This window comes from Aythya ferina (assembly GCF_964211825.1).
Source record: "Aythya ferina genome assembly, chromosome: 9".
NCBI lineage: Eukaryota > Metazoa > Chordata > Aves > Anseriformes > Anatidae > Aythya > Aythya ferina.
This window is the reverse complement of record NC_140305.1, coordinates 6,901,366-6,924,370: the sequence shown is the minus strand read 5'-3', so window position 1 is coordinate 6,924,370 and position 23,005 is coordinate 6,901,366. Positions and strand designations below refer to the sequence as shown.

The window sequence follows — 23,005 nt, the reverse complement described above, 5'->3', positions numbered from 1 at the left end:
ACCAGAATACATGCATGTTATTTAAGAACCTGAATGTTTACAGCTACTCTGCAGAGCGGACCACTAACTTCAAGATGTTTTCACGTGCATCGTGTATTTTTATTTGTCAGTGACTAAATGGGAGTTAACCAAGAACAAAACTCAGGTATTATAAAGGCAGTGGGCTTTGTTGCAATGAAATAAACTAGCCAATACTCTACTAAAACTATTTAGGATTCCATTCTTCTCTGCCTTCTATTCCCTGCCCCCGAATGTTGGGTTTACTTATCCTACCTCTCTTTATGATCAGAAATATGTGTATTAATAGATTGACTGCAAGTTGTAACTTCAAGGATATCTTCAAACAAATCTTAGAATATTATAAAGATAGGAAAATTGAGTCTTACTTGGCCCATAAGGCAAGAAACCATATTTGCAAAAGATACTCCCTATCTTAAAAAAAAAAAAAAAAAAAAAAAAAAAAAAAAAAGTATTTGAAGTGGAAAAATTCTTTTTCGTAAGGGTTAATTTTTAAAATAATCTGTTTGAAATAAGTTACTTGTAATAGCCTCAACTTAACAAAGGAGAAACTGCAATAATTAGCAACTTAGGGCAATGAAGGTTTATCAGAATTGAGTTCTAGAGCTGGTTTCTGTGCTGTATGCTTGATTTTTCTGAACCAGAGTGACATTCCCAAGTAGTTCATCTTCACCTGCCCTGTTGGAGCATTCCTTAGACCTTTGGTTGCAGTGCAGCCATTATGAAATAACAGGTTAGCATAATTTATGACTTGCAATTTAAAGAACTAATTTCCAAGTTTGTTTGTTGTGCAAGGCTCCAGTTAAGTCAGAGGAGAGATCTTAAGATCAAACCTTGGTGTATTTGTTTATTTTTTCCCCAGAAAGAGTGGAGAAGTTACCTTTCTCATTCTGAGGCAGGAATAAAGCTGTTGAAAGGTGTGCAAAATGAAATGGAAAGCTGTTATTCTAGAAGGTCTCGGTGCTTCCCTGAAAGTTATGAAACCTACTGGGAATGTTTTTGGGACAGGCCTGTTTATTTGTCAGGGAATTTTTTTGAAGAATTGTCCAAACGGTATTAAGTCAGTTGTTCTCGTCTTTTCTTGTCACGGTGGTTAAACTCTTTTTCTACTTCGTAGACACAAAGAACTTCTCCAGCTTTATAAGGAGAAAAGAAAAAACACGTCTTCTCTTCCTTTCCCTGAGCTGGGCCAGTCAAGTTTATAGTACAATGCATACCTTTACGTAAAACAGGTGAACGTTTGGTGAACTCTGGATCCTGCTTTAAAACATCACATTCTGTGCTGCCATCAACAGCAATATAATTTTTCTGGACTGCAGTAGCTTATTGGCTGGCACATGATTATTTCCATTAAGTATCCTTCAGTGACAGCCTAAGAACATAAGTCTCTTCAAACGATTACTGAATTTACCCTTTAGCCTACTTAAGTGTTTTGTTTATGTCATCACTTGTTTTGCCTTTGATCTGAAAATTAAAATGTATGCATTGTTCCATTTTTGGTTTTAAATCCCTTTGCCCTGCTGCTGCTTGATCCCTTAAGTCTCTGCTATGAAGAGCTCCCATGTTTTGTTTAAGTATATATGGTCTGGGGGCCGTACTGCCTACAGTCAGGAAGTGTTAGTGATGAGGTTACAGTAGCTTGTTAGGGAAGAAGTTGATACTGAAGTATTTTTGCTGGCATTCTAAGAAATTAATTTAGAGAAAGGTAGAATTAATCCCATCCTACGAATGGAGAATATTGGATTGATTCCTTTAAAAAAGGACCTATACATCTAAGATTCATAATGAAGCAAGTTTTCTTTCCATTACTGTGGAAGAATCATCTGTAAGCATTATTTTTTTTTTTAGCATTTTTTTTTAGCATTTTCAAACTCAGTGAATGTTGTAAGACATCACCAAAAATGAAACATTATTGGCATTGTATTTTATGAATGAAAACTTCATTTAGGGAAAAAAAAAAACACTCAAATTTGTGCATCTTACATATATATCAGTATTAGTCTTTTGATTTATATTATTACTCTTAACGTAGTTCTGTCAATACCTTTGAACGGTTAACTAAATGAAATGTATTTATAGTCAGACTGTTTATTTTGCTTTTATGTGTAAAACAATGATTTTTGTAACTGGTAGCTCATTCACTGTTGCAGAAATTCATCTTCAGCTATTAAGACAATTGCCCCTGATTTCCCATAATGATTTGAATTATTTTTTTTGATTTTGTGGATCTTTTGTTTAGATAATTTCTTTCCTCCACAGTAGAACACAATAGGAAGTTGAATCGTGTTTGTTAGATGTGGTAAATGATACTAAAAAAAAAAAAAAAAAAAAAAGTGTTGCAAGTCTCTAGGAATAGAAGATTCTTAGGTAGGTGTCCCAGTCTGTATGATGCTTGGAAAGCATTTGAACATACTTAGTGAGTAGGGTTCCCATTTTTAGAATAGTAGCATTATTTTTTTTTTATTTTTTAGGGCTTGTATGGAGGTTGATTGTTTCCAGTTGAAGGACATGCAGATCACTAGGTAGAACAGGCATAGAGGACTTCTGGTGTGATTGGAGAGAATCGTTTGAATATGTGAATGGTCTATATTTCTCTCAAAATGTTATGTGTAATTTAACTAAAACCCCAAGTCCCGACTTCCTTAACAATTCTGTATTTGTGTTGTACAGTATCAAAAGAAAAATACTAATCAGTACTGCAGTCTGTTAGATGGGAATGGAAATGTTTCCTCATGTACCAGTGCCTTGTGACGTTTGTGTTAAGGATTAAGACTTTTAGCCTAATTTCTGCATTAAAAAGGCCTACTTCTGAAGTAGATTGTAATAACATGTCTGAAAATACCCCCTTTTTCCCCAGTGTACATAGAGTTTACTGATTATTTTTTTAATTTTTTTTTCTCTCAGGTCTTTTTGGATCCCTGTCTGATTGATCCATGTTGTCAGACTCTCCCTTGTAACCTTCAGAGGCCGCCAAAATGAAGTTGAAGCATAACATCAACCCCATTCTTCTGCAGTTTATAAACTTTATAATCTTGATGTACTCAGTTGTAACGTACATTCCATGGTACATATTTTCAGGATCAAGGCAGGCTATAGCAAAAGCCAAGCAGGTGAAAGCTAAACCTGTGAATAACAAACCTGGGGGTGCGTACAGGTCTGTTAATAGTCTACATTGCCTAGCTTCAGTTTTATATCCTGGGTGTGACACACTCGACAAAGTTTTTAAGTATGCTAAAACGAAATTTAAGGACAAAAAGCTCTTGGGAACACGTGAAATCCTGAAAGAGGAAGATGAAATACAACCATCAGGAAAGGTTTTTAAAAAGGTAAGTTTTTGCCATCTGCCTTCAAGATCTTTTTTCAAAGTGTTTGCTTTCTGTTCCAACAGTTCTAGCCCAGTGAAGCAAATTGTGTGAAAAAAGAAAGTTTCTCTACTTAGATTATGTAGATGTGGAAAGAATTAAGTTGTCTAATTCCCATAAAAGAAATCTAAAACTTCTTTTTGCATTATTGAGTAGATATCCTTTGTTAGAGTTTCAGCCAAAAAAAAAAAAAAGCACAAATGTGTTTTGTTTTTTTTTTTTTTTTAAAAAAAAACACAAAGATTTAGCAGATGACGTAAGAGGCTTTAAAGTTTTTATTTTAGGTGAATAAAAAAGGTTTCCCTTTGTATTATTCTGAACTATGTTAGATATAATAGAGAAAATTAGTAGATGCTTTATACTCAGATGTGCCTTTTCAGGGAACTTAATTATAAATTAAGGATTAACAGGTTTACCCAACTACTCCTCTGCTAATCTGTAATCGTAGTGTGGGGAGGGAGATGCAATTTCAGTGTAAAACTTCGTTTGGAGGGACTGAGGTTTTTGTAGCCTTTTTAGTTCAAGCCTGTGTTGTTGGTTGCTGATTCATGTTTGTTCAGAGGCATTTAAAAATGTAGTTTTGCCTCAAGAAGCGAGCCAAGGTACCCTAAAGAGGATTTACATATATGCACAAATAAGTGTTCAAGTTCTTTGCTTCTGTATTAGAAGTTAACTACATGCTCTTAAGACAATTCTTGGTTAAGATCAGTTTTCCTATAGAAGAAAAAAAATCTTTATTATATAAAATTATATTGTTTAAAGAATCCTTTAATTCTGATATAGGAGCTTAATGCTTAAAGTCGAATTTGGTTTACATGTCAGTGCCTGGCAAAATTTAGTTACGTTAAAATCTTTACAGAAGCTTTGTTATTGAAGCTTCCTCTCGGTCATTAGAGTTAATTTTAACTGAGGTAAATGCTGTTTAACCTACAGTCTGGTTTGATGCATGTTTTCTTACTTCATTGTCCTGTAAAGAAACAGAAAGAAGTTCATGTTGTGCAAACTGGGCTTCTGAGCACAGATCAGAATTTTGGCTGCGGATGATCTGTGCTCTGTTCTTCAAATATAATTAGTAGCATAAGACTTAAGAACTTAGGAGTTTTAGCCTTTCCCATTATGAAAGCAATTCATTCCGAATAGTGGAAAGTTGAAGAATGTTGATGTTGACCTACTTAAATTACTTGGTTTTAGGCTCAGAAATTACTTAAGCTAGGTAATTCTGTCTAAGCTTGACACAGCAGTTCATTCTGGTCGGTTACCATGCTTGCCCTAGCAGTATTCTGTTCCAGATTGTGGCATTATCACGTAACTTTACTTTTTTATTATTTTATTTTTCCATTAGGAATACAGTGTTTCTTAATATCTCGTAGCATGTTTTAGCAAGTGAGTAAACATGAAAATTTCACAAGGTGCCTTTGTTTCTGAATGGTAGGGTTCTCTTCCTTTGAATTTTGTCTTCCGTACCGTGTATGTTTGTTATTGCTTGGTTCCCTTTAGTGAAGGCAAAGACTAAGGTTTATTTGGTGCAAGTTTTTGAAAAGGTACATGACAGTTCTTAATTCTTATGTGTAATGCGTATAGTTTGTATATCTTATAGGAGTTGCAAAACTTGTTATTTTTTTCCATTCCAGAAATCGAATGGAGTGGTGGGAATGATTGATACATTTTTCTGAGGTCTTCTGCAAGTCAGTGGCAGATCTCAGTGCAAATTGTGGATCTGTGTACTGAATTGCATAATCTGTTAGAAGGTGTCTTTCTGATGTGCAAATTGCACAGAGTTAGATTAGCCTAATTAATGAGAAATTATTTGGGTAAATAAGTATCCCCTGAAAGCGAGCTTCTGATTCTTAGAAGAACTAAGTGTATTCACACTTAATAACTTGCGCTAGCAAAATTATTTAAAGCTAGATATTTAACATCTTTAAGATCACGTACTACTGTAATATCTTCTGAGAGCAATGGTATCTGTGATAATCCGTAATTTCTTCAATTTCTGTGATACTGTTTGTAAGAGTTATTCCTTTTTACTGGCCAAAAAATCAGAAATTCATAGACATTAAAAACAACCAAAACATATTTTTCTGTTTGCTTTTGTATTCTATAAATTTTCCTACGTAGTCAATGTTCCTGTTTCCTTCTATGGTGTCCTTTAATACAAAGATTTGACAGCATACCTAATAAAAATTTCATAAAAAATGTTTTAATGTTGGGATGAAATAACCTACTATCAATTTCATAAAGTATGTATTCAAGTCAGGATAAAATCCTTGAGTTAAGATGTAAGAACTTGAGGAAGAAGTGCAGAGTTTATAAGTTTTTAAACTTTATTTGGTGCCCATAAGGTGCACTTTATTCTGCTGGTTGATTATTTTGTATAACCTTAGCTATAGGTTTCGTTGTCATGTGCTTGATATCATATATGCTGGTATGTGGATTTTGTTGGCTTGTAGATTTCTGCTCTATTTTCATAATTTTCTGGAGGTGTCTTTTTTTTTTTTTCATTTGTTTACTTTTGTTTGTTGCTTTAAAAAAAAAAAAAAGGTAAAGAATTGGTAATCAAGAGCAGCATTAGTGGAAGCATAGTGAACAAGACACAACTTTGAAAAGATGACATGATTTTGGTAGGGGAAAGGGATGCTTCTAAAACCTGTCAGGCTCTTTTGAACCAGTAAGCATGTGAGCAGGAGTGGTCCAGCTGAGGTGGTGTACTTTGATGGCCACAAAATGCTTGCAAAGAACGTCATCAAAGAGGCTAAAGAGCCTGCTGTTTCATAGCCTTGTCCTGGTCTGCTAAGTGCAAACAGAGGCAGGAAATGAAGCATGCAGGTAGTTATCTGGTGGTTATGGGGGCAGGGGTTTCATAATGTGAACTTTGTGCTCTCTAACGCTGCCATAAAACAATCTGGAAAGAGGGAGATGAGCAGCAAGGTAGCAACCTGTTCCTTGTAAGAAATGATGCTCAGGTTAGCTGGTACTGAAACCTGCTGTGGGGCTGCAAGAAGGACCTTGCCATGACAAGTCGTTGAGCAGTACAAGGGTAGTTGATGATGATGAAAAACATAGGGTGCTCTTATGTAAGTAATACCTTAGGGTGTTTTTTTCCCCCCAGAAGTGTTGAGTAACAATCCATGTTTTCATGTAAAATAAGGCCAAAAGTAGACATTTCAAACACCCTCTTTTGCATTTTTAATACGTTTTTCTACCATGAAATATATTTAACTCATGATCAGTGGTTTTCAAGTTGTAGCTGAGATTCTTTGCACCTTATAAGCTACTTTTCAGAAGATTGTGGGTGGTGACTGAGGTCGGGTAGCTTTGTGGCTCTCCATGCACCTGCTGTTTCTTTGAGATTGTTTTATGCCACCGTCACACTAAGGATGTGAATACAGTTGCCCTAAATCCCAGGTTAAAAAAAAAAAAAAGTTAATCAAGTAGCAAATATTTATTCTTTAAAAGCTTGACAGCTTTCCAAATATTAACACAGTACTGATATTTAATAATATTGTCCAGTGCACCGAAGTACATAATTTAAATATTTTAATAACTTGCAGTTAAGTGTATTTAAAAACTGAATGCACTAGAGGGCAGCATTTTTCTATTAATATGCTATTTCTAAGAAAACATTCAGATATCTGTTGCTTCTGATTTAATGCTTGGTTTTATATGTCTGTTTAATTGGTTGCAAATAATTTTGGCTGCTTGGGCCCTTCTCCTGCAAACTCTTGGACCGTTATGTTCCTTACATGTGTAAGTAGTTACCAAGCCGGAAGAAGTTCCGAAAGCTGTAAAATAAAGCATGTGTGTGGACACTCAAAAGATGATGGTGCTTACCATCAGTCTTAATGGCTGTTTACAGTACAAACTGTACAGGGAAAAAATATTTGTGAAAAGCTGCTGAGGGAAGGGCCAAGGAGAGAGATGCATTTGGAGACCAGGACTCAAACATAAGGGTGAGAGAAACCAAAACCTGCTCTATGTTCCCCAAAGGAAGCGTACAGGGATGCCCAGAAGAAGGAGGCATATGGACAGAGGCAGTATATGAATACATTATAGGGAGGGTATAGAGGACATGAAAATTTCAATACATGGAAAGCAGCAGCAAAGGTAGACGTCAACATAGCCTGATTGGAAGAGGCCATACATCAGTGGTCTTCGGAAATGTGGCTTCCAGTGTGTTAGGCCCTGCCCTGTCTGTGGGTTGTTTAATGTCTGAAGAAGGGAAAGCAGCAGTGAGGCCTTCTGATACCATTCTGAAGTAGCGTAAGGTGGTGGAAACTGAGTTTTACCAAGAATTTGCAAGTGTGTCAGAAATACTGAGTCTGGGGGAAGAACACCCCAAACTGAAATTAGAATTTGGAGTGACTGACGTTTTAATGGACTGGAAAATGTGCAGTATTTTATTTGGAAAGATGAAAATATTTCCACACCAGAACTACCGTAGTGTGTCAACCAGATGAAGTCTTAGGTCCTCCCTGGCATCCTACCAGCCGGTACCCAGGCACTGCCCGTGGTGTTGCGTGTGACCAGGTGGCATCACTGCTCTGGTTCTCTGCCAGGTACAGCAGAGGAATTGGCAGTCATCTTAAGGTTTTGGGCTCTTGAACAGCCTGCTTGCTGCTGAAGCAAACTCTGTAAATAAGACAGGAAATCCTGAGCAGATAATTTGTGTGAGATGTGCTTATTTTTTGTGGAATCACTGAGTATTGCTGTTGATGGCAAATACTGCTTTCCTGTTTTGATAAATGATATTTTCTAATGAAAACACTTGTGAAATTTCTAAGCATCTTCTTCTGTGTCTATCCTGAGTTAAGAAAGCATTGCCTTGCCGAATGTGTACGTTAACGAACAGTATGCAACAAGGCTGTAGGGAGTACAACGCAGTTCTTCAGAGGTTAACATCAGCCATTATCGTGACGAAGTGTTTTGATAAAAGAATTCTATTAGAATTTATTTTTCTGTTCTATTAAAATTTGAAAGAGATTTTCAAATCCATTTTGTTAGGAAGTTTGGAAATACAGCCTTAGAGATGTCAGAAAAGTTAGATTTTATAGCCTACAACATCAAAATTTAGTTAAATTTGAAGAATTAAGTCTGGAAAACAGAATGGGGTGATGAGGGAGATGTTTTTTTTTTGTTTTGTTTTTTGTTTTTTTTTTTTTATCTTTTTTTGTTAATGCATTGTAGTGAAAGGAAATGTCTGAAATAATTGACCAATGAAAATGATATGTTCCAAAACTGTCAGGGTGCTTGTATAACTAGCCAGGTAAGGTATAATCATTTAGACTCTGAATTTTCAGTGCAAAACATTTGGTAGTGCATCTGTATGTGAAAATTTGTAGGATATCCTCAGAATAACCTGTTGCTCTTTGAGAAAATGGTACCACAAAGTGCAAGTGTACGCACAGAAACCTGTTAGGTAGTGAACTGTAAATTCAGATTCAATTTTCCTGTGCAACAGCTTTCCCATGATGAAGAAAAATGAGATTGCTTAACTTTTTCCACATGGCTTTTCAGTGCTGATATTTGCCAGTAATTTCCTGTCCAGTCTGCTGTCCCACTTTTGTTTTAGCAGTAAAAAAAAATGGCAAGGAGATTACTCTTCCCCCGACATTAGTTTCAGAACAAACAAAGGGAAGAGAATTTCACAATTTCTGACCGAGAACCCATTGATAGTGCTTTCTGAATTACAGTTTTCTTGGTGTTTTTCATCAGATTAACACCTAAGTATCATATCTGCGTAGGACACAGTGGGAATGGTGTGTTCTCCTGTTGTGAGAACAGCCACAGAGGTGGTAACGTGCGCAGAGATGTCACAGTATTTGTGTTGGAGCTTCCACAGCCCCTGTAATCTTGGGGAAGAACATCATTCATTACATTGAATGAAGTGGTATTATAATTCAAACAGTTTTTACTTCAAACATCTGTGGTTTATTCATGTGGCTAAAGATGAAGTAGGGCATATGCTAAGGCTTTTTGTTTTCTAAATTGAATTTATTGTCCTTATTAGGTCATCCTTGGCAAGTACACCTGGCTTTCGTATGAAGACGTATACGTTAAAGCTGTTAATTTTGGAAATGGCTTAGCAGTGTTGGGTCAGCAACCAAAGACCAACATTGCTATCTTCTGTGAGACTAGAGCTGAGTGGATGATTGCAGCACAAGCCTGCTTCATGTGCAACTACCAGCGTAAGTATGAGGCTTTCCTGGGATTTTAATGTCTTTTAACCTAACAGTGCAATCTGAAAATAAACCTTTTTCTTCACTTTACACACTAATAAAAGTTTATATGATGTTTAGATAGAACACTTAAAAATTAAAAACAAACCCACAAAACCGCATGAGGTAGAAACTGTGTACTTGGTAGTTGCTTTACTAAATGGGGGAACCTGTATGTGTTTGCTGCTGGAATATGGTTTCAGTAAATACATAGTGCTCAATGAATTTCTGAGAGAGGTTTGTTTTCTTCTAATCTCAAATCAGTACAGATTCCCAAGTTCCTAAAGACAAACAAACAAAAATCGCACATGAATGCGTTGACTCAATTTAAGGAGTTGACGTCAAACCTTCATCTGTGCCTAAGTTTTATTTTAACTGGGCGTTTTGTCAGTTCTTCAATTTTGATTTTAGTTAATCACATTAAAAAGTGAAAAGGAATGAATATGTCATGAACTTACTTTAGAGAGCTCTTTCTGATTAAAATTTGCTTAGTAACTCATCTACTGAGCTGTAAGACACTCCTTAATTCATGCCTTAAGCAGAGACTGATACTTTTTTCATTTTGCCATCTCTTCTTTCTGCCTCTTGGCTTTCTCATAGCCCATTTTGTCATTTACCGAATTCTAATATTACTTGAATGCTAATCTGAGACTTTGTTTGAGAATGGCCCTGAGTCCTACTTGCTACTTCAGAAACTGCTGTCCTATGTTTAGTTTTGGTGAGCTATTTAAAGTCAGTCTCACTCTCATTGATAGTATCTGGTTTAATCGTACAGTAACTGGATCCTTAACCCTGGCAGGGGTCTGAGACTCAGCTCTCTGAGCTGGATGACGCCCCTTATTTTCTCATGCAGTGACTGTAAGAGAGATGTCTTCTGGGCTCTTCTGTCTGGTGACGGTCTAACTTCTGGTTACCGATCCTTTAGTCCTCTGGGATTTCATTGCTGACACCACTACGAGTGGGGCAGTGCAGATTCAGTTCAAGGAGAAGGTGCTTTCCTGGCAGTTTGGTGCTGGCTGTGTACACGGGCTGGTTGCAGGCTGTGCTGGGGGGGCCTTCTGAAGGGCAGCAGACCAGGCTGGAGCTGTCCTCACACAGCTTCGCTTCGCAGCGCCGCACAGAGACAGGTGTGAGGCCAGGCTGTTCCCCTCTCCTCATAAAGGGGCCACGAGGTGTTGGAGATGAATCCCAGCCAAGGCAGAAAGCCTGCTGTGTGCCCTATCTTAGCCTGAGCATAGGCACAAGGATGTGTGCAGGAGCTCTAGGCCTAAGTGTCTTGCGAAGAAACCCATCAAGTGCTGATCTCGGCTTGGTATAGGCGTTATTTTCTGATGTCCATTTCATTGCTGTGCCTTAATATGCCACCCACATAACTGCAGGCCTGTGGTGGGGGCATTCTCCATGAAGCATCCCTTATTTTCACAAATGACACCCTAAAAGCTGCTGTTCCTTGTGGGCTTTGGCCTCTCCTATCCCATACCATGTTTAATCCTCTTTACTAAGAACCAGGTCAGAAAAGCCAGATGTGCAGAAATTTGTGGTTTACCACTGACCTACACTGAAGATGTGTATCATGCAGATTTTGGAAGCAAGCCTAGCAGAATTGTATCTAAAATGATCCCTCTCTGCTCTAACCATTTGCTTGATAAGCCATAGAGTTATGACTATAAAGCAGTTTTCACGCAGTTCTGTATGGTTATTTTGTGTATTCCCTTATGCTGTATTATCCCCTCAGCTTTAAGGGTCAGGTTATTTACAGGATAAGCTACTGTAGCCCATACCTTTTCCACATCTGCCTCTTTGTCTTTCATGATGAGATGACTGTCTCTCTGGGCAAGGGGGAAGAGTGCATGTTTTATACTGTGACTTCAGCAAGGTCTTTGGTAGGGTCTCTGTTGTGGTTCCGCTCGAGTGGGCAGCCGAGCTCCACCACAGCCGCTCTCTCACTCCCCCTCCTCAAAGAGGAATGGGGAGAAAATATGTGAAAAGGGCTCAAGGGTTGAGATAAGGACAAGAAAATCACGCAATAATTATTGTAACGGGCAAAACAGACTCGGCATAAGAAGATAGTAAGATTTATTGCTCATTACTAACAAGCTAGAGCAGTGAGAAACAAAGGAAAGAAACCAAAAGCACCTTCCCCCCCATCCACCCTCTTCCACGTCCTCCCCCCGAGCGGCGCAGGGGAACGGGGGAATGGGGGTTATGGTCAGTCTACAGCACTTCTTCTCTGCCGCTCCTTCTCGGTCACTCTCGTCCCCTGTGCTGTGGGGTCCCACCCACGGGATGCAGTCCTTGATGAACTGATCCGGCGTGGGCTTCCCACAGGCAGCAGCTCTTCCAGAACTGCTCCAGATATGGGTCCGTACCACGGGGTCCATCCCTCAGGAGAAAACTGCTCCAACCTGGCTCCCCTACGGGCAGCAGCTCCTGCCAGGTCACCTGCTCCTGCGTGGTCTCCTCTCCACGGGCTACAGGTCCGGCCCAGAATCTGCTCTGGCAGGGGTTTCCACAGCCTCCATCGGTGCAGGGCCACCTGCTCCACTGTGGTCTCCTCCACGGGCAGCAGCGTGGAACCCTGCTCCACCATGGTACTCCATGGGCTGCAGGGGGACATCCTGCTTCACCATGGTCCTCACCACAGGCCGCAGGGGACTTCTGCTCCGGCGCCTGGAGCACCTCTCCCCCTCCTTCTACACTGACCTTGGCACCTGCAAGGCTGTGCCTCACTCCTCTCACTCTCCCGGCTGCTGTCTGGCGCAGCGTTTTTTTCCCTGTCTTAAATATGCTCTCACAGAGGCGCAAACAACATTGCTTATTGGCTCAGCTCTGGAAAACAATGGGGCCCTTCCCAAACATGGGACAGCTTCTAGATCTTTCTCACAGAAACCACCCCTATAGCCCCCTGCTACCAAAACCTTGCCACGTAAACCCACTACAGTCTCCCATAGCATCTGCTCAGTTAACTAGTGAGATAAAGACTGGCTGAGTAGATGATACGATGGATGGAAAATTCCTTGGGCTGTTAGCTGGAAAGCCTGTGATCAGCAGCACAGAGTTAGCTGCCGGCCTTTTGGGATTGATGGTGAGACCACTGTTGTTTAATGCCTTTACTGAGGAGGTACCTTGCTGGCTGGAGAAGTGGGCTGACAGGAACTTCATCAAGTTCAACACAGGCAGCAACAAATTCCTGCACCTGTACGAAAATAACAGCATGCTGTTATTTTACAGCTGTTATTGTACAGGCTGGGACAAAGCTGGGAGGAGAGCAGCTTGCAGAAAAGGACCTACAGGTCCCTGGGAACAGTGAGTTAAACACAAGCACGTTGTGAGTTGTCGCAGTGAAGGCCATCGGCATCCTGGGCAGTGGTAGCACAAGGACAGCAAGTAGGTTCAGGGAAATGATCCTTCCCTTCTGTTTGAACACTGCTGAGACCAGATCCACAGTGCTGTGTCCAGTTTGGGGCTTCCCTGTAGAAGAAGGACAGTGATGTGCTGGAATGAGTCCAGTGGAGGGCTGCTGGGGTGATGAAGGGGTTGGAAAACATGACGTATGAGGAGAGGCTGAGGGAAAGGGTCTGCTCAGCATTAAGACAAGTGAGTTGAGATCTCAGTGCTGACTAAATAAATCTATATAATGGGAATATGCAGGGGGCGAAGCCAGACTCTGCTCAAAGGTGTGTCCTGAGAAGACAGGAGGCAACAGACGTGAGTTAAAACACAGAAATGTTTGATTAGATAATAGGGAAAACTTGTTCCCTGTGAGGGTGCTTAAATACCAGAACAGGAGCCGAGCAGCATTGTGAAATCTCCATCCCTGGAGAAGCTCAAAACTGGAGTGGATACAGGCCTGAGCACCTCTTTTGAGCAAGTGGTTGGACTGTGTGATCTTCCCAGGTGCCCTCCTACCTACATTCAATATTTTTGGTCCTCTCTTCATTGAGTGACTGCTGCTATTTTTCCTTCCAGAGCAGAGATTTATCTGCACAGGCTGTTCTCAAATGTGTTGCTTTGTAACTACACTTCTGGTACACTGTGTCAGTTCCCTTTTAGCACTTTTGGGATATTAGATTCTCAGTGACTGTCCTGGGAATAAAATAAAAAGGCTTGCATCAGTTATTCTAACATTGGAAGTGAAGTAAGTTTATGAATACTAGGAAGATTTCATAATTTTGGGGGAAAAAATAGGATAGTGAGTGGCTGGATGTCATGTGTGTAGAATAGTATGCATATGCTTTTGGTTTTGTTGTGCTAATGTTTTAAATTCCCTTGTTGAGATGTGCTTCAGCACACTGTCTGCTGTCTGACGTGGTGTTTAGCATGTGAGCTGTATGTCATCTTATGTGGAGTTGTGACTTCTGTGTTGGCAGGTGATAACATTACCCTGCAGCATTCATGCAGTCGTTTTGCTGAATGAATGGTAAAACTCAGCTTTTGTTGAAGTAGTCGTGTGGCAAGGCATTGCGAAATTGCCTGTATTAACATTTTTTAGTTTTCAGATATCGCAACAGCTAACTGCAACTGCCCTGGTAGTGTTGTGACACTTGCTGAATATGAAATGTTTTAAACCTGATGGTACGTGCACAGAATTCTTGCTAACGGAACAGGTTCACATGCTTTGTACCTGGTGCTGGAGAGAGTGTCTTTTGTATTTGAGAGTTAAAATGGAGAAAGTAATTCTTATGTTGTGTGTTACTCACACAGAAAAAGTGGTTTGATGATGAGAAATACTCTATGTTCTTGTTTGTTGTTTTTGCATCATTTGAAGCTATGTAAGTCTTGCATTTGCCAGAGGTAGAACGGGATTGTTAGCTGAAAAACAGGGAAAAACAGAAAAAAGAAAATATCTGTAGCAGAAATTGAAATTTGTTTTGAATTTAAGACTTGCTTTTACTATAGCATATGTAAAGATATGCACGAAAGATAATCCCTTAGGGGTTTGTTATATCTTCAAGACAAAAAGGAAGGGAGGGCTAATGCCTAAACAATTTTCAGATGTGCTGGAAAAAAATTTAGGTGCCATTACGGAGAAGTGAGAGTTTCACAGGTCAGTCACTGCTCAGTTTCTTCCTCTCCATGACATCATTCGTGGACAGACACCATTTTATAAATGGTTTATCTGTCTATTTCTTTCCTCTATCGCACAACTCGAGGTTGTTTTTGATGTATTTATTTTGTTGATGAGTAATTAACTACATAAATGGTTAGTTTGGAGATTCTACTTTTTCTTTAGAAGCAGTGTGGCGTTTCGGTTGTGCTTGTTGGCTTGGCGAAACTGAATTTCTGCTAGATGTTTATATAGCAGGGGTCACCGAAGTAAGTAGGGAGAGCTCGTGGGAACTAGTAGAGGCACTCTTCTGGACTTTGCTCCCACCAAATTAAAGAAAACACAGTGCATGTGCGTTTGCCCTGCAACAGTTCTGAACTATGATAGACTGTTTAAGGAGGAAAAAATAAGTAGAGGTCAGCTATTTACTTCTCTGTGTAAGAAATGTCTGCTTCTGAGTTCTTCTTGACTCTGCTAAACTGAGTTACTAACCCCATGGATTTCAAATCCTCAGGATACAATGGAGTTTGATCTGCTGCTGCAGTGCAGCCCTAATTTGTAACAGGGTGTCTTGTTCTAGTAAATATTGCTGTGTTGAAGTTTTTGGCTAAATTTAGTTAAATTCAGATACTTAATGTGATAGGACCTCCAGCACTGATGTTGTGATTCTCAGTAATTGTGATATCAGATCTTTCACATTTTTCAGGAGGTGAGCTGTAGTACAGTGCTATTCCCCTATTTAGCATTTTGCTTGGAAAACAGGAAATCACTTTTTTTTTTTTTTTTTTGAGAGAGAGAGAGTAATATCTCTTTTCCTTTCTGAGCTGCCTTTCTTTCCCCCCCGGCCTCTGCCTTTCTTTTCTCATGCAGATTCCATAAAAATGTCAGGAGATGGAATCTGGTTTTAAAATCGTTAATCTGAAATAACTGTGGTTTAACACTATCACTAATGAGCTGCCCTTAAATACCAGAAATGTCGCTTTTCTAATAGTCCATCTCCTCAATATTTTCTTACCTTACTGTTCTGTATTCTCATGGTGTCAGTTCAATGCTGTGGTTGTGGTGATTAAACCTTAATTTTGTTGTTTTAAATAGATGGGAGAGTATGATAGTCACCGATTTATTGCCAAGTAAGGGAACTAATCTGCTGGTAAGACGTGCAACAATAGTCTAATAATTTCTTCTTAGCACTCTGTTGTACGAGGCTAGTGACAAGAGTATAGGAATTCTGAAAAGTCAAATTAATACTGTTTCTTGTCTGTGTACAAAAGGACTATAGAAGTGTATTTATTAAATTGAGAACAGATGTGTACTTTTAAAATGGTAAAAACCATGAAGATGAGAGAGTAGATCTGGAAGAGAATTACAAAGGGTAATATGGTTATATACTACAAACTAGAGCATGAAAAGTAGCAAACAGTCACGCATACAATATTTGGTTTTTGTTCCCCCTGTGAATAACTGAAAATTATGCTGTATTTAAATCCTCATAATGTGTATTTTTAAAGTACAAGACTACACCACCTTCCTATTAGTTGACAAATAGTTTTACTGTTTTGCCTAACTTAGAACAGGTTAATCTCAGCCCTTTGGTATAAAGCTGTACGTGACAGTGTAAAACAAAGATTCACCTTTTCTTTTTCTTTGTTTCAGTTGTTACTCTGTACGCTACTCTAGGAGGCGCAGCGATAGTACATGGGCTCAACGAAACGGAGGTGACCACCATCATTACTAGTAAAGAACTGATGCAAACAAAATTGAAGGTCAGAAAACTTATTGTTGTTTGTGTGCCTTTCTCCAGGGTATCTCATCACTGGTAAAAGGCCTGGTAGCTGTATGGAACAGTGATTTATTGCCTTTCTGTAGTGCAGACAGTTCTTATAGAACATGAATTTTGTATCTATCTTCATATACAGAAAAAGTCAGCTTTGGGATTTAAGCTCCCAAATGACTTCTGAGAACACATTGAGCTATTCGCACTGCTGAAGATCTGTAATCCTGCCTGGAACAACACCTTTACCAGGAAATTCTGTGGTTTCTGGGTGGATTTAGCGCTTGTAAAATCAACAGTTTGAAGGAAATACAAAGAACAGAAAAACGTATAAACTATATATGAATAGCTAAAAGTGATCATACTCCTTGGATGTTTTCCCAGGAGAGAATGGCCCTTAAATCTAAAGCTGAATGCTCAGAAAGTCAGAACTCTTTTCTAGTGCAGAGAAAGCTTAACAAACATTAGTATAGTCCAAAAAAAAATCCCCCCCAAATGTATTTTGTATTTAATAGAATATTTTCTGTTAAATAAATCCCAGCAACATGGTAGGAGTAATTAAGGGTTTTAATTTCATGCCTTAACCACTTGTGATTCTGGGCAATTGGGAGACTGCAGAAACTTGGATGCCTTGCTTCAAACTCCAAAGTGCTGTAAATGACCAGTGAAGTTCCTTAACTGCTTTCATAAGGAGAACTTCTCAGACCCAGTTGCTCTTTTCTCCAGAGGTTTAGGTCTTTAAGAGTATGATTGAGTTAGTGTCAGCTGCTGATTATTGTGTATTAATTGTTCCATGGTTAACTGTCCAGGGCATCCACAGTCCTGCAGCACTTACAGTTCTTACAATTTATGTAACTTACCCCTGTGTTGTCACTGCCAGTCCAAGAGGTGTCTGAAACAAGTGATGTGTGGTAACTTTGTGGTAGTCTGTTCATTCAGCAAAGCTGGGAGTGCAGGATGCCCACTGGTTTCCAAGACCTTACTGACCCAGATAGAATACAGAGATGGAAAAACAAACCTGCATGAGGCTGGTCATAGTGTGTTTTGGAGGAACTAGAGCTGTTTAATTAAAAGCTCTGCAATATTGATGCATGTTGAGAGGGAATTTTGCAAGCCTTATGTTTTTCTCTCAAGTTACTAGAGCATATGTACTGCAAGCTGAAAGAAGTGTGCATTGTAAGAGAATGAACTGCATCTGCTAGAGATGATAACATCTTCTTTCTCTGCAACTTTGATAACTGTCTTAAAACTTGGGTTTTGTTTGAAATACTTAACTATTGCTTACGTAATCATTTTATGTATATTTGCTTGCTATTGGTTATTTTAAACAGCATAGTAAACAAGGAGTAACCAAAGTATTGTTGTGATCTCGGTGTCGGCAGCTGCCCAGCACCTTTTCCTCTCAGTACGCTATGAGTGGAAAGTCAGTTATCTCTTCTGATCTTCATAGTCTTATTTGCGGGCTTTTCTTGAAATCAGACCCAGATTAGTAAATGGATGGAAAATAATTTGGACTTCTAAGCGGAAAGTTCAATTAATCTTACATATCTAAATGTGGAAAGTTTCAAGCTTTGCAGCTGTTTGAGCTAGATAGGTTTATCCTCTGATACTGTAAATGTTCAAATATTTTGTCTTTTTTAATGTGTGTAATAGATAAACTTCTTTTTTTCTTGTTGGCACAAATTTCATGATTGATGTCTGAATTTCCACAGGAAATTGTTTCTCAAGTTCCACTGCTGCGACATATTATTACAGTGGATGGCAAACCAACAACATGGTCAGAGTTTCCCAAGGGTGTCATTGTTCACACCATGGCTTCCGTGCAAGCCATGGGTGCCAAGGCAGATACTGGTAGGTTATCTTTTCTTTCCATTTGGATCATGTAAATTATTGTCCTACTTTGACCCTGTTGAGTAAATTTGGGAAGATTGCACGTCAGAAAATTATGCAGTGGATAAAATGCTTTTAATAAAAACCATCTTCTCCACAAGCAAGTGTCATGTATGTCAAAGAATAATTTTTAGCATATCTATTTAGACCAGGATAGAAATCTAGCATGCATTCTTATGAATGATGAATTAAAAACAAGTTATTTGGAATACACAGAAGAAATACTTCTGCATTTATAAAAAGCAAAAGGCATCAGTAATACGATACTGTTAAATCCGCAAATAACAAAATGTAAAATAGCTATTTAAACCGGGTAGAACTTGGTCACAGCTATTGTAAGTCTAATAGTCTCAATCTACTATGTAATTTTCTTGAAATTTATTTCCAAACGATGTAACATTCTTAGAATTAGAAATAAAGAATTTCAGAAGGTGTTTTAACTAACTTGTCATAACAAAGTCTTTTACTCTTAGCACTGAAGGGCTGCTAAATCTAGTATCTTAAGGTTTCATTATATTCAATAGTTGCTTTTGTTCTTGTTCTTTGTGATTTCAGTCTTCTAATCATTGAAGGCACGTGAATGTTGCAATGAATTTTGTTTTAGGAGTGGGCTGGGAGTTTAATCTGCCTGCTGTTGAAGTTTAGGGGAATAGCAATTGTGCTGCCAACATGATAACCTCTCAATTTTTTTAAAAAAAGATTGCTTTCCCTTTTTGATGTACCGATTTTGTTTACTATTAAAATTGTTTAAGAAGGCATTGAATCATAGAATCAACACCGATAGAATAAATTATGGCTACAACTCATTAGCTCCTTGAGGCTTTTTAATGCATTTGCTGTGTAACAAGGTGTCTAATCCTTCTTCCTCCGGTCTTTCAAGCATTGCATACAATAAAGGAACGTTACCTCTGTTGAGTTAACCACTCATAAATTATGGAATACTACAAGAAATTTTTTATGGTCAAGCATGTTCTGCTTGTTACATTAAATCAATGAGGTTCTTGTTAAGTCGTTTCCTCTCTGCCGGTCATTGCACAGGATGGACAGGGTTCAGTGAGTGGGAAATATGCTTTCACTGTTCTCATTCAGTGTGTGCTTTGCCACATGTATTGTACATTATGTAGTTTTTCCTCTGAGTACACGCAATTGTTTTCATATTTTCTTGCTTTCGGTGCAAGTATTTAAAAATGCTTTAATCCTGTTAAAGCTATTGAACTTGAATATTTATAGAAATTGGAGGTCATGTTGGCCCAGCAGAGCCTTGCTGTGAGCGCTTTGATGAGGCAGCATGTGACTTCTGTGCTGCAAGTGCATGACAAAGTAGCTTTGCAAATACGGATTTGCCTTGTGCCAGCTTGGAACCACTGCAGCATAGCTTCATAAGCATATGGAGCTCTGGCGTTTTGGAGAAGTTGAGGATCTGCCCATTTTTCTGTCTTCGGCAGGAATACAGGAAACATAACAGGAACCAAGTTGTTTCCTAGGCTAGGGCAATCGCTGGAAGTATTGCTCAGCTCACACAAAGAAGTCCCTGCTCTTTATGAAGGCACTTAAGCTTGCCCGCAGACTTTTCAAATGAAAGTAAAATGTAATGTCAATAGTCATGTTATATTAGAACAATTGCTATAATATGTTAGCGTGTAAGATCTCCCAATCTGATAGGCTTTCCGCATGTCATATATTCTCTGTTTTCAATGACAATTACAGGGAACAAACAGCAGGCCAGGCCTGTACCCTCAGATATTGCAGTGATCATGTACACAAGTGGATCCACAGGAATTCCCAAAGGAGTAATGATCTCCCATTGCAACATAATTGCTGGTATAACTGGAATGGCTGAAAGGATCCCAAATCTGGGGTACGTACCAACAATTACTTAACAAAAATAAAGAAGTTGGGTAGCTGCATATAATTTTAGATGAATTATTGTATAAAATATTAACAGTTTTATGTTGCTTTGTCTTTGACGCATCACACTGTGCACTGATGTCTGAGCATCTTCCAGTACTGCATTAAATGACATGATTGCTCCATGTGCTGTCTCTCTCATCTTCTGTATGTGGGCAAGACCGGGACACAAAAGCCTGTGAGGCCGCCTTGCAGTAGAGTGGTTGAAAGCTACCTTAAGCAGTACTTCCTTTGGTTAGTGTTAAATTCTGTGGTTTCTTTCTGTTTGGTGCAGTTTTTAATCTTGTCCACAGAGCTGCCTTTGCAACCATAACACACAGTTAATTGTCTTGGGATGAGAAAACATCACACTTCATTCATGCCATAAACCTACAGTATGTAATAAAAGAGCTTTGAAACAAAGTCCATCGTATTTGAAATACGTTCATAAGCTCAAATGCATTCTTCCACTTTTCTAGTTCTTCAGTAAGCTTTGTATAAATTTAGCTTAGTGACTCTAATGGTGTGGTATAAGCCTATTTCTTAACATTTTTTTTACAGGGAAAAAGACATCTATATTGGCTATTTGCCTCTTGCCCATGTTCTGGAACTGAGTGCTGAGCTCGTGTGTCTGTCTCATGGATGCCGCATCGGTTACTCTTCACCACAGACATTAGCTGACCAGGTACAGTGTTGATATAAGCCCATGTATTAGAAAATTACTTGTGTCAGACCTTATTTGGGGGTGTGTGTGTGTATATATATACGGTGTGTTTGTTTGATATTGCAATACATTTCCATTTCTACAACTTGTGAAACAGAGTATCAGTTATTTGTTTAAATTAGAATTCAAATAACAATGATTGGAAGATGTGCTATGTTGTTTCTTATGTCAAAAGTCTTGAATATGTCTGCTAGTAAACTTGTTCTTCATTTTAGTCCTCTAAAATAAAGAAAGGAAGCAAAGGTGATGTTACTACACTTAAACCAACACTAATGGCAGCTGTTCCTGTAAGTAACTAAAGAATGTTATAACCGGTTAAAAATAAAACTCATCATTCAAATTTTATCAGTAAAATAAATGCAATGATCATTTAAAATATTTTTTAAGCTGGCTTAAAATAATATATTTGGTACTTATTTATATGTTGAAGATAAACATACATCACGTGAGTGTCAAACTTGGAAGAAATTTAATTAGGATTTAAATAGGATAGAGGATTAGACTGGCACTTCAGTAATCTGTTCATCATAATAAAAAGTGTGTGTGGTTATGTACATACATGCTGTGTATTTATATGTTTATGATATGTACTCTCTTCCTGATTGCTGTTTTTAAATCACATGTATGCAAAAAGATATAAACCTTATGGAATAATATGTACATGATGTGAAAACAGTCACAATGTAATAAAAACAGTCCTTGACACAGGCTTCTCTTTACCTTATTAGACCTTATCTGGGAAGAGAAAATAGGTTTCCACCTTGTAATATGTTAAAGATCGTGTTTGCCTGTTTAGCAAGCAATGTGCTGGCTTTCACACTAATTTTTGAAGTGAGCATCCGGTGGTAGTGAAGAGAAATGGACTCATACCCGTGTAATACTTCATTGAACAAGGATAGTTAGCAGTAGGGAGCTTGGGGTTGAATAGTGCTTCTGCTCAGATTTCTGCTTTCCTCCTTTATATGAGCATCTTGCTATTTTTTAGTAGTGGAAGCGAATGCAACTGGGAGTGGTCGGTCATCTGACCTACATTAGGTTTTCTAGATTGTTTCCTTTTTATTGTACTGAATTTAAGATTTCTCTTGCTTTGAGTTTAAGTTTTTCTTTTTATAACCAGGAAATTATGGATCGGATCTACAAAAATGTCATGAATAAAGTGAATGAAATGACAAGTTTCCAGCGGAATCTATTTATATTGGCCTACAATTACAAAATGGAGCAGATTTCCAAAGGTTACACTACCCCGCTTTGCGATAGGTAATTTCAACTTTTTTCTTAATGGTATCAGAAAATACTTATCAAAATCTTACTACACGACCAGTATCTAATTTTTATGCTTTTCTTTGTTTTAACGTTCATCCTTGGAATAAAACATGAACAGGCCTGTAATGAATTGTAAATTGAAACTACAAATCTGTAGTTTGTGAGATGGCTTTAAATATTTACTGATATAATTTAAAAGACTTATGTAACTTGAAGCTGATTTACATTCATTGCATTATGTTCATCAGGGCTTTAGTGATGAGTTTACACAGTTCTTGGGTAAGATAGGAAAGCTATAGATATTTGCAGTCTTTACATTTTCACAGAAGTCAGACTAAAGGGTAATTACAAAATCTATAGTTCATGTAAAATATTTTTGAAGAAAAAATCACAACTTTACCATCTTACTAAGACTATGCTTTCAAAATATTTAATCCATCTTCAAGTCAGAATGTAGAAATAATTTTTTGAAATGTTGTTTTTTATGGAAAATCTTTAAATGTGCTCCTGCAAGGTTTTCTGAAGTTTATATGAAGATGGATGAAACTTAAAGCTTAAATACAAGATCAGGTGCTCTTTTGTTTTTAAGCAACAAATTCACATTCTCATCTTTGTATTTTAGCCTTATTTTCCGGAAAGTACGAATGCTGCTAGGTGGAAAAATTCGCATCCTGCTTTGTGGAGGAGCTCCACTCTCTGCAGCAACCCAGCGATTTATGAACATTTGTTTCTGTTGCCCTGTAGGACAGGGATATGGACTAACTGAATCAGCTGGAGCTGGAACCATCACTGAAGGTTGGTGTAGCTGCATCCTTGCTGAGTGCTCTG

The 23,005-nt window shown here is 38.3% G+C and overlaps 1 protein-coding gene across 2 annotated transcripts in view; it reads left to right on the top strand.

Moving 5' to 3' along the window:
• Positions 1-23,005, top strand: part of ACSL3 (acyl-CoA synthetase long chain family member 3) — a 46,666-nt gene that overhangs the window by 10,979 nt on the left and 12,682 nt on the right. For both annotated transcript variants that reach the window (XR_014695826.1, XM_084528836.1), the window contains exons 3-11: positions 2,923-3,344; positions 9,388-9,565; positions 16,296-16,405; positions 18,126-18,264; positions 20,011-20,161; positions 20,752-20,875; positions 21,130-21,201; positions 22,032-22,171; positions 22,800-22,972. Coding sequence is in view for 1 of the 2 variants with exons in the window: in XM_084528836.1 (XP_084384962.1) it covers positions 2,994-3,344; positions 9,388-9,565; positions 16,296-16,405; positions 18,126-18,264; positions 20,011-20,161; positions 20,752-20,875; positions 21,130-21,201; positions 22,032-22,171; positions 22,800-22,972 (1,438 nt within the window). In the remaining variant the exon portion in view is untranslated. The remainder of the gene's footprint in view (positions 1-2,922; positions 3,345-9,387; positions 9,566-16,295; positions 16,406-18,125; positions 18,265-20,010; positions 20,162-20,751; positions 20,876-21,129; positions 21,202-22,031; positions 22,172-22,799; positions 22,973-23,005) is intronic.